This window comes from Ascidiella aspersa, chromosome 8 (assembly GCF_963924565.1).
Source record: "Ascidiella aspersa chromosome 8, kaAscAspe10.2, whole genome shotgun sequence".
Lineage (NCBI taxonomy): Eukaryota > Metazoa > Chordata > Ascidiacea > Phlebobranchia > Ascidiidae > Ascidiella > Ascidiella aspersa.
In genome coordinates, this window is record NC_139454.1 from 15,169,921 (window position 1) to 15,181,444 (window position 11,524).

Here is an 11,524-nt window from a genome sequence, read left to right on the forward strand (position 1 = left end):
AGTAATTTTAGCAAGCCCAATTTAAAACAGTAACACTGGTCAACAGCAAATTTTAAATAGATATGAATCAGTAATGTTGCTTATCCTTTTTAAATGTGTGTGACCAAAGACGAGCAATAAATCACTTCAGATATAAGTTGGACGAATTGTTATAAAAGGGGAATAGTTGACAACTCCCATCATAGAAGTAATATTGTGGTAAATCGAGTTACGTGTATAAAAAATGTCAGGATAATAAATTGCAATCGAGTCGCTATCTATCCAAGACTGCAGCCCCGAACTGAACGTTGACACCTTATCAACACCGCTGTACCTGTTCAACACCTGAAGGTGCTAAATAATGCCCCAACTTTCGAAACTCAGACTGATAACAATTGCGTCCCATCTCTTATAAGTGATGCTTCTCAGTCAACTCACATTAACTGAAGATGCTACAAGCTCGTATCGAAACGTCTTAATCAAGATGCTGTCGATTTACTCGACATTTTTGGCTTTGCAATTTATTATCAAATTTATGACAATGTTATAAAAAAACTCACTGTGTTATAGTCCTCGTAACAGACTAATTACGCGTACTACACAAAAATAAATCACTCGTTAGTCCACTCTATAGGCGGCTTGTAAATGCTCATCACTGCTATTTAGTTCCCTGGTGTGACACAACGATGAGTCAAACCTCCAATGACCACGCTAGAAACAACAACATAATCATAAATAGGTGTCGCCGACCGAACTCCGACCAGTCGGCAGTATGTTGCACCCCTCTGGTAGAGGGCGGATTGGTAAATATTTTTACTAAAACGGTGCACAGAATAACACTCCGAAACATTTAAATTAGAAACATATGTGTTTTGTCGGTACTGTTCTGTGACACCATAGTTTAGTAATATTTACCACACAAGGACAAGGCAGTGACAGGCGTCGAACTACGTAACTATTCGCATCCAGTCACGAGTATAACTGAGTCACGTGCAACATAAAATCACATGATACGTGACGTTAGTTCTGGTGATGAAGAAAAACAAGAAAAAAGTTAATAGTGAGAACTTTTGTCGTGACGTTCTTACTTATACCACCCAATACGTCTTACATTTACTCTGGTTAGGGCCATCTTTATCGTATAAACGTTGTGAGTAAAAGAAAGTTGAAATTTTAGGAGTAAAACAATAGCAAGAAGAACATTTTCTAGCAGTAGCAGAGTGAGCCAGGCATGCCGGCGCTAGATTTTTCCACCTAGGTCTAGGTTTTTTTTAAATAAATGTTTTACAATAAAGATTTGTATCTGCAATATTTAGATTACTATACTTATTATTGGACATGTAAAAAAGTAGGTGACAAGTTCATTTAAAATTTCTCCACGTTAAAATTGCATTTTACCGTCGTTAAAAGCTGTGATAAACATGAATGTAGCCTGGTACACTACAGAACGTTGTTTTCCGCAGGGTTATTGATCCAGGAATAAAAAAATATATACATTTTTTGTAAAAATATTATTTGCCAACGAAAATTAGTTGTATATAAAATTAATTTAGAATACAGTAGATGATAGTTTTTTAAACAATAGCTAAGAAGAGGCACTATGAAGAATAACAATAGTTATGTAATGTATTTGAGAATAGAACTAATGTACAAATGGAGTCAGTGATTTTGAATAAATTATGTGAGTACTTCAAAGGTTTATACTAGGAAGATGACAAATGGAAAATATTTAATATAAACAAAGAAATATGTATTCTAGGTTTATTCTAAAGAATATATTTATTTTTAATTGTAATCTAGGATTTTCTATAATTTTTTGCTTGTAACAGCAACAGTTTATGTTTTTATGTGTATTAGTTGTTTATGTACATTTTCTGCATACTGATGTCAATGCCAAATCTAATTTAAATTGTAATTTATTCAGATATTTAAGTTCAACTTTATTCATTGGACAATTAATCAAACAAAAAAACATAATAATGTCATTGTATCCTTCATTGGAAGATATGAAAGTTGACCATGCTATTAGTGTGAGTGCCTTACTTTTTATTTTGCAGCAATCAAAAAGTTAGTAGTTTGATGTAATATGTGTTTTAATCTCATTCTAATAACCTACAAACTATGTCAAAATGGGTGGGTTGAAAGGCCATCTAGTCGTCCATAAAACATTAAAACCCCTGTTGATGAGGAATGACGACATTAATTTGTGAATTATGTAATTTCTTTGAAAAAATATGAAAAGTGTAGCATTCTTGTTCTGACAGTCCAGTCTGCATTCTATTGTAGGTGCACACCCAATTTAGCAAATTGTAGACCTAAATCGCTATTCCCCTTAAACCTCCAGGAAGCATAACTCCCTTATTGTACACTTACCACAGCTTCTTCCCACAGCTTCTTCCCACTTGGCAAAAAGTGAAGACTGCGAAATGTTTTTTATAAAACACTTTTTGCCTTTAATAAGAAGTACTATTAGAGTTTTAAATATATATTGTTGTTTAGGCACAAACACAACATAAAGGAGATGCTGCAATGGCCCTAGATATGCAGAGGCAAGAAAATGCTGCTGCAGGAATTCCACCACCTCAAATAGGTAATATTACATCTATACAGTATAACTTATTTTAACCACTTGAAACAATGATCTTAACCACAGGGTGAGGTGGGAGTCGAAAGTTTCATGTATACCTATAAAATTTACTCTTGAAAATGTATTTTATTGTCCTATACTTTTTACAGCACTGGCTAAAGATTCACTGTAATATAAACTGTATTGCTTTACGGAGCTATCATACACAAAAATCAAAAAAACAAAATGAATAAAGTGCACTGAACATGACACAACTTAATACATGTGTAATGGCTACTTTGATCAATATATTGTCTAATTACTTCAATGAATTTAAAATCAATTTATGGACACCCAATGAATCATATTTTCTTCAAGGTTTTTGTTCCACTTAGTAATGTTTGCCAATCCATGGCTTTTGTCTTCTTTGTATTGTACAAAGAGCTTCTTCAAATTGATGTATTTTCTGGCAATTTAGCTGATTTACTGTGTTTAACTTAACCAACCTTTCAACAGATTGTGTGTGGCTGGAATCATTTAGTTGTGAGATAGCCTGAAGAAATTTGTTAAGATCTGAGCAGTAGTTTTATAGTCGGTAGAATGTAATCTTTGATAAGCACTGGTAAACATTTGACTTTCGTCTTTAAGAACTAGCTTTCTTCCCTTTTGCATGTTAACCTATTTTAATGATAACAAACAATGGGAATTGGAAAATACAACTTTTAACAATGGGAATTGGAAAATACAACTTTGTATTGGAGTAACATCATTGTTTGTTGGAGAAGTATATCATCATTCCACCCCTCTAGCTCTGACAGTAGTATAGTTGTCTCCCAACATAGCCATTAAACCACACTTTAGCCAGCAAAATAACATGTTTATGCAACATTTTTTTCCAAAAAAAAAAAAATTACAGCCATACTATAGCCAGTCTATATTTTATAAATAGTAAAATAATTTAAAATAAAAATATTTTAATATTTTTGATTTCATGAAAGAAGTTGATTTATGCTCATGTGTGGATGTTACAAAGATCAAAAGTCGCGTTATTGTGTATATACATGATCCATTTTTTTTAATTTTAAATTTAATTTTTTTAATCTTTTTTCTTTGGCATAGCACACAGTACAAAAGTGACTTGTGATAATTCTGATTGCTGTTTTTTTTAATTTAGCAAGCTACAGTTGTTTAAAAATGTACAAGCGGTTATTAATATTACTATTATTGACAAACCAATATTATCCTCATTTTAACTTGCATTAAGTGTGATGGTGAATGTTTTCTGATAAATGCTACATAAACATGAAGGCACGTAGCATAACGTTATCAAAGTATCAAGGAGATTATTACCTAAAATACCTAGGGTGTCTGGGCTTTTGGTATTGCTAAAAATGTAACTTTTCGTCTTGTTTACATGCATTAAAGTCAGATTATCACATGTCAAATTTTAATTGCGCATGCAGCACTGTTGAAGTGCTGTAATGAACCTATGTGACATACGTGGATTCATACCCTTTGGTGCGCTTTTTGGTTTCACTCATGTAGAGAGGCTTAAATGGAAATTTGTTGGTGTTAATATTTTCAGGGACAAAGTGATTTTGTGATAAATTTGTGCATGCCAGACAGCCTCTTTTTTTAAACTCCAAAATTACAGGTTTTGTTGCATTTTTACCAATCAGTTAAGATAGCTATAAAGCAACAAAGGGGAAGTTAAAAACAAAACAGGCTGATAAGACATCAATGATGGATTGCAAGTGCAAGATTCTTACTATACCGAAATGTATGTTTGGTTCTTGCTAGCTACATTTTTCCCTTACCTAACACTTTAGCTAATCAACCTGCATCATGCTGTGATTACTGCTTAAGTTATACCATTATAATTTCATTCCATTTTACCTACATTTCGAAAGATACTACATTCTGCTAAAAATGTTTTGTTGTAAATGCAATGATATATCTGTAACAACCACGACTACAGAGTCAGGTTAAAATAACCACAGTCCGACTCTAGCCAAAAAAATTAACTGGAGTTCCGGTCAGACCTTAAAGCCATTTCACTTTCACCCATTTACATAACTAAATATGTTAAACGTGTATCATTGCATTCATCCAATAATTAAATATTGTTGGAAAATATTACACCACCCGTTACACTTTTTACAGCTTGCGACCTTTTAGGTGTTGAAATCTGGTAATGCACATGTCGGACTCGGGTAGTTTTAGGCAGTCTTACTCAACTCTGACTCCCACTTCCCTGGTTACAACTTTGATAGCCAAAGGTTCATTTTTAAGATTAACGGTGATGTTCAACAGAGAGACCTGGTGCAAAAAGCACTTGACTGCCTTGAAGTGGGAATTTACATGCTGGTCAAGGGGTTGAGGACTTATTTAGTGCTCCGGAATGTTCCTTAAATAATTGAGAATGGTGGTGACATTTTGGAAAGCCAGTATCTTTATCATAGCATTAGCAACAGCCTGGAAAACAAGTTACTTAAAAACATAAAAAGTTGAAAGACTGATTAAGATTTTATGATCTGTCTAACCCCCTAAACCAGTGAAATTATCAAACTTTTTTAATGTGCTTTTCCTGAAAACAAAACAGACATGCTAAACCAAAATTTTGCCATGCCTTACCCATTTTTAATTACCACGGCCCTAAATAGTCCGGGGTAGGGAACAGTAAGGTAAGCGTTAATCAATAGAAAGAAAATGTGGATTTATAAATCAATAAAAGTGTGTACCCTAAATATATAACATTTAAACTTGTAATCACCAGGCTTAAAAGATTTCTTAACAAAATACATTTACTATTTCTAAACAAGCTATTATGTTCTATTCATATTCAGGTTTTCACTGTGTTATTTTGTAAAAAAACATGGGTATAATGGTGCGTTTCCTGCAATCTTGTTTATTTTATTCTCTGGCTTCTCCTTGTAACCCATACATTAGAAGAAGAGGATGTAAATGTGTAGTTAAATGTCATTGTGAACTTTGGTGTCGATCAGAAAATTATTAAAATTAAAGCCTACTTAATAAAATATTTAGAAAGGCACTAGACTTGGTTCTAATAATGTATATATAATATAACCAAATAATTATTGCTTTATTGTTGCCATATTTACCATGCTAGGCTCATTTTTTTACCTGTGTTACTAGCTGGACCGGCAGTCTCAAGTCTTTACCCCTCACTGGATGAGTACATGGGATTAAACCTGCACTCAGATGAAGTAAAACAAATAATGCCCATGGTTTCTGTTCAACATCAAAACCAGGTTGCTGTAGCTGATGCAACTGTATCAAAGATAACAGGTAAATAATATGCCACACAGCAGTTTGAAGGGGACAGCCTTGTGATAACAGGCCACTTTTTTGTCATTTTTTAGTTAGATAAAAGTAGAAATTAACTATTACAAAATAGTTCTAAACTAGGTTATTATTACCAGATTAACTAAAAAAATTGGTTTAGATAAGAGTGAATGAATTTGATTTGAAAAATATTTTCTTGTTTTCGAGCTGTTAAACCGTTAACATGAAGTTGTATGAATAGGATGCAAATTGATTTCAGTTTGAATTATGGAATCCACAGGTATATATTCAAATCTAACCCTGCTGTAGTATTTGCCAAGAATTAATAGCATAACATGATAACATGCTGGATACCTTTGAATGGCTATTACCAAAATCATTTGGCCTATATGTTTTAGTGTAAAAAATCTTGCCTGCGGTAAAATGTTTCAACTCACAACCTCAGCTATACCGGGGTTCATAGGCTCACTGTTACAAAGGGCTAGATTACAATACATACCTGTGTGGATTATAACGCTTAGTTGATTTTCGAGCCTTGTCTTGTACCAAAATCCTAAACCAGGAAGTCAAACAACTGTCCTTATTGGTACTTTAATATGCACCACATGTGTCAGGCAACTGAACAAAGTTGGTAGCTTACAATGTTCAATATTGCATTTTTCATGCACATACCCAAATTTCCCCAAATACATAACATAACGAAATAAGCTATTTCAGTTACACAACTTGTTTAGGAATGATTGCCCCTATCAGTAGTCAAAATGCAATTGGAATGCGACGGGCCGAAGTAAAGCAAGGTATCCGAATGGTGATTCTTTGCAAAGATGGAAAGGGAAAACTTGGATTAAAGATTAAATCTGTTAGCAAGGTACTACAGCCCCTTGAATGGGTATATAGGCACATTACATGAAAATAAGTACAACAAAGTTTTATTGTAATCTGATTGTGAGTGTTGTCTGGTAACCATATTTTTGTTTAGGGGATATTTGTAGCTTTTGTAAGCAAAGGTTCTCCTGCTGCAATGGGTGGTATTCGTTTTGGCGATCAGATTTTACAAATTGATAATGAAACGTTGGCTGGTTACACTACTGACAAGGTCATGAAAATACTAAAAAAAAGCAATCCACAGAGAGTTGAATTTGCCATTCGAGATAGGTAAGAAGCATAATTTTCTGGTGTGTTTTTCTGATGGGGGAATACTAACTGTTTGTTTTCTTTAGGCCGTTTGAAAGAACAGTTACACTTCAAAAAGACAGTTCTGGTCATGTTGGCTTTATATTCAAAGAAGGAAAGATAACAGGATTGGTGCAAAATTCCTCTGCTGCCCGCAACGGCTTGCTTATAGATCATAATTTGTGTGAAGTCAATGGCCAGTGTGTGATTGGCATGAAGGTAACTAAAATAAGGGCTTCATAGAAATCCAATTAACAACTGAAAAACCGCTAAGGTTTTGAGTTTTTATGTAATTGACAAATTCAGCTGTTTTTACAGTACACCAGTATCAAAAATACCATATAATCCTAATATCTCACATCAGTAGCTAGAATTAACATTAGTGTAAAATCGAAGTATCCATACACATGTGTGTGGAACTGCGACCTAGAACTTCAGAAGGATACCAAACGTACTGACCAACAATAATGGTGCACAGCATCATAGTACACTTGAAGCCATGTAGGGCAGTGCTTCCCAACCTTAATGCAAGTTTTTTTGTGCAACCCACAATGAGATATGACCAAACGAATAAAGTTACATAAAACCTGCATCTTTACTACTGACGTGCGTACTGAAATAGTTAATGCAACACAACACATCTAATTTTGTTGCATAAATGTTACGTAATGATAATGCAATAATTTCCCGACCTTATAGAAAACCGTAACATTTAGAAATGCTTCGCAACCCAGGGGTAGGAAAGCACTGTTGTAGGGGTCTAAACCACCGATTAACTCATGACCTCTGTCAAACTGGGACCATCAATCTAACCAACTAAGATATGCAAGCTCTGAAGAGAGAGCAAGTTTAGAAACAACAATTGTATCCTTTCCTGCTACATCCTGAACCTCCAGTTGTGTAAATATTAATTGACTAATAGTGAAAACCAAACTTCCAAAGAGTTGATTTAGCCACAGTACATGTGTATTATTTTTTCAGTTGAGTTTATGGTGTTACTTAGTTATCATTACTTGAGTTCAGGTAACATCCTGCTATTTAGTTATGCATTTCATATTTTTATGCATACGTCAAAAATAAATCCAAAAGTCCCGGCCCCCCATACTTACAGTGCTTCTAGTATGCAGATATAAGACGAAGAATTAAATTCTAAATTAAATTGCTGATTCTAAGTTGTAGCCCTTCAACCACTTACAATAGCTCAAGGGCCACCTGAAAGAATGTTAACCTACTGGTTGTGCTATGTCATACTACATAAACGGCAATATTAACAAACATTTATTTATAGGACAAGGACATTCAAGATGTAATGCTAAATGGTGGAGAAAGTGTAACTGTTACTATCATGCCAACATTTGTGTTTCAACATATTGTAAAAAGGTAAATTTTGATGTGTGTCATTTTTTATGATGTTATAGACAAAAACCTGACTTTGCAAGGTGGTATTCTGGCAAAGTAAGTGTAGTTTCACACTGAAATCAAAGACGAATCCTTGGTTTGAGTTTGAGAAAAAAAAAACAAAGGCTTCAGACCATAATATCTGAATAAAATACAATATGCATCATCTTTGTTAAAAATCATTTTATAAAACAAGTGCTACCAAAAAGCCAAACAATATTTGCCGAACTATTTTTCCTGAAATTTAGTGGTGGTAATGATTAGGGCTGTTAAATACATTTAGAAAACAAGGTAAATTAAAACAAAGATTAGCAAATACGAAATGTTTTCAACAAATAGATTTGTTGAAAAAGCACAGTAACTTATTGTGTCTCTATGCATATTTTAATTTTATAGAGTGCAACATGCTCATGATGCTTTGGTTACAGAAAACGGGTTAAATAGTAACAGAGAGTTCTTTTAAAAACACAAGCAAACTAGTTTGGTATTTCGGTAATGGCCCAAATAGTATTGGATTGCAAGAGCTTTTTTACCGCACCAGATCGAAACAACATTTTACGGGGCTTAGTGTATATATTTCGCGTGACAATGCTAGTTACGCTCAAAGTAAGACTGCTCTCTTGTGTATAATTCAGGATTGTGTATTTTTTATTTTTTTAAATGGAAAAAAGTTTAACAAGAAAAAGGTAATTCGCATTTGATGTTGTTCTTTCAATCATAGGCGCCGAACGTAGCTGTGCAAAGCGTTTTTTGACACCCTAGATTTCTTGTAGTGCGTCAAACGCCCTGGAATTTGTCCAAGTTTCGTGTGCAATTAGTGTGCAACTCCACTTCTGTGAACACTATATTAAAGATAGCGCAACCTACACCGCAAGTAGCACAATCGTGGTTTACTATATGCGCGACTTTCCTGAATCACATGGGGAGAAGTACCATCTCCGAAAGTGTTCGTTCGCACTTATTAATAAACCGAAGCGGCGCTGAAAGTACGAAATACCAGGTCGCGCTTAAGCTGATGAGAAATTTGTGTTCAGTGAAAAATCTTCTGTGATAAAAGATGCGTCAAGCCAATTACTGAGGCTAAAATAGACAAGTGTTAACCTATTTCCTAACTTTTAAACGCCGTATAACACAGTGCTTCGTCTAGCACTCTAGCGTCACAATTCCTAAATGTTTAAATATGCTGAGACGTTTGGTCACTCAAATCGATAAATAAGCGTAATATTCCGAACATAAGCTTTCAAACGCCAAACACGTATAAAAATCCTCGTTCAATAACGCCGACTCCTCTCGCACAAGTCCCTCCCCCCATTTTCGTCAGGGTTTAACTTACTGTCCAAAGCGCGAATGTTTTTAATGTAATTGGGTCACACATCTCAAGCTAATGCGAAACCAAAATTTAAACGCAAAACGCCGTTTTTCGTGTCTTGTGTGGTCGATTGTAAACACAGGATGGATGTTTTTTCTCTTTCATTCGTTCAGGTTGGCTGATTAGCAAAAATGTATTCGACCAACCCTAAGACAAGCCTTCTTCCTTTTTTCTCGCTAAAAACGTCAAGTTAGGGTCGCGCGCTAGTATCCGATTTTGGTGGAACAACATAATTTTTGTAACTAACGCAAAGTCTCTTGAAAAGGTGGTCTAACTGTGACTGTTTAAAGTCGCCTTTTTATGTAATGATAGTTACCGCAAAATTATTTTCATATCCAAAGACCACGTGTTTAGTGTGCAAGTGACACAACTTATTTTCTCTTAACCACTTGTGCTCGCGCAGATGTTGTGCAAATCGTGGCATAATAACACCCGGGAAAACCGATCTTGTTTAGTATTGCAGGTGGCGAGAGACGTGCTTGCAATTTAGCGTGGTCCCCTACACGAAACTTGGGAAACTGCGCTGCTGATGTCTAATTAATCATACATATTCACCATCTTGGTTTAGTTTTTCGCCTGAAGTTAACGATTGCACATTTAGCGGTTTCAAAGCCTGATTCGCTTTGCGTCTTAAAAGGTTCGCTTTTGCTGGACGTTAATTGGCTGTGTCTGGTTATATTTTTGTGACGTCATTCCCTAAGTTGAAATTTTGGGACCCCCTTTTTAAGGACTGGTGCAAAAAACGCTCTGGGATTTTGAAAGTTCGGCGCCTATGCTTTCAATTGTACAGTTTCACATTATTTGTTTATTTAAACATAACTAACATGGCACTATAAAAGTTGACATATCTATCCATGTAGATAAGCTATGCTAAGTCATGAGGGATTTATTGAGCTTAGACTAGGATTACCATATTTAAAAACTACAGTTGCATAGACAAGTCACACTATTGGGAATTTTGTTTTTGAGGACAATAAAAAATCCTTAGATTATGTCCGGTTGTGATATTTTTTGAGGAAACTTATAATTTAGATTTTAAAAAGATATGTGCTGAATTGGGTACTAAAGTTGCTCAATATTGAGGCTTTATCAAGATGATTTTGTTAAATGTGATAACAATTATAACTCATTCAACATTTAATTCACCAGGTTCCAGTGAGATAAAAAATATTGACTTATCTCATCACAATTCAAATAAATAAAAAAGCTCTGCCTGCCAACGAGTACATATCTTGTTAAATAATATGTTTTATACAGCATGAACCTTGGACTTTTAAAGAATCAAGATCATTCTATTCCTGACATCTAAAAAGAATTGTACCCCTACTGTTCAATTCCGGCTTTATATGCTCAAGCACTTAAAAGAGTTGTTGTACATATGTGATATGGTGTTGTGCAGTCTTTTTCTACTATTTGTCATCAAACACTATCTGTTTTCTTTTTATTCTAATAAATATCAGTGGTTCTCAAACTGGGGTCCGCGAGCCACCTAAAATCAACACAACGCTTTCAGACAACTTACTTTTCCAACCAAGCTGATTTAGTTGTTCATTCACGTTTTTAAACACTGTGGGCTGTACGGTCATGGTACTGTTCGCGATTGTTTCACTCATAGCCCAGCTGATAACAAAGTGCACTCGTCCCATTGATACCATTGAGAACCACTGCTCTATATGGTTGTGCAATTGCTATGAAAATAAAAATACCTGTACATATAAAATGAAGTCTTATTT

At 34.6% G+C, this 11,524-nt stretch overlaps 1 protein-coding gene across 1 annotated transcript; it reads left to right on the forward strand.

The window, feature by feature from the left end:
* The first annotated feature begins 1,100 nt into the window (after positions 1-1,100).
* LOC146136275 (syntenin-1-like) lies at positions 1,101-11,524 on the forward strand. The gene is made up of 8 exons (XM_083396056.1): positions 1,101-2,009; positions 2,479-2,569; positions 5,702-5,854; positions 6,586-6,719; positions 6,831-7,006; positions 7,072-7,243; positions 8,313-8,404; positions 11,049-11,524. Exons 1-8 carry the CDS (start codon positions 1,818-1,820, stop codon positions 11,098-11,100), a joined length of 1,062 nt encoding a protein of 353 aa, XP_083252182.1. The 5' UTR covers positions 1,101-1,817; the 3' UTR covers positions 11,101-11,524.

Excerpts from the sequence above, each read along its gene's own strand:
- LOC146136275 (XM_083396056.1), top strand. The coding sequence starts at position 1,818 with ATGTTTTTATGTGTATTAGTTGTTTATGTACATTTTCTGCATACTGAT. Across the intron at positions 7,007-7,071 it reads GAATTTGCCATTCGAGATAG|GCCGTTTGAAAGAACAGTTA; the intron begins GTAAGAAGCATA and ends TGTTTTCTTTAG. Across the intron at positions 7,244-8,312 it reads AGTGTGTGATTGGCATGAAG|GACAAGGACATTCAAGATGT; the intron begins GTAACTAAAATA and ends ATTTATTTATAG.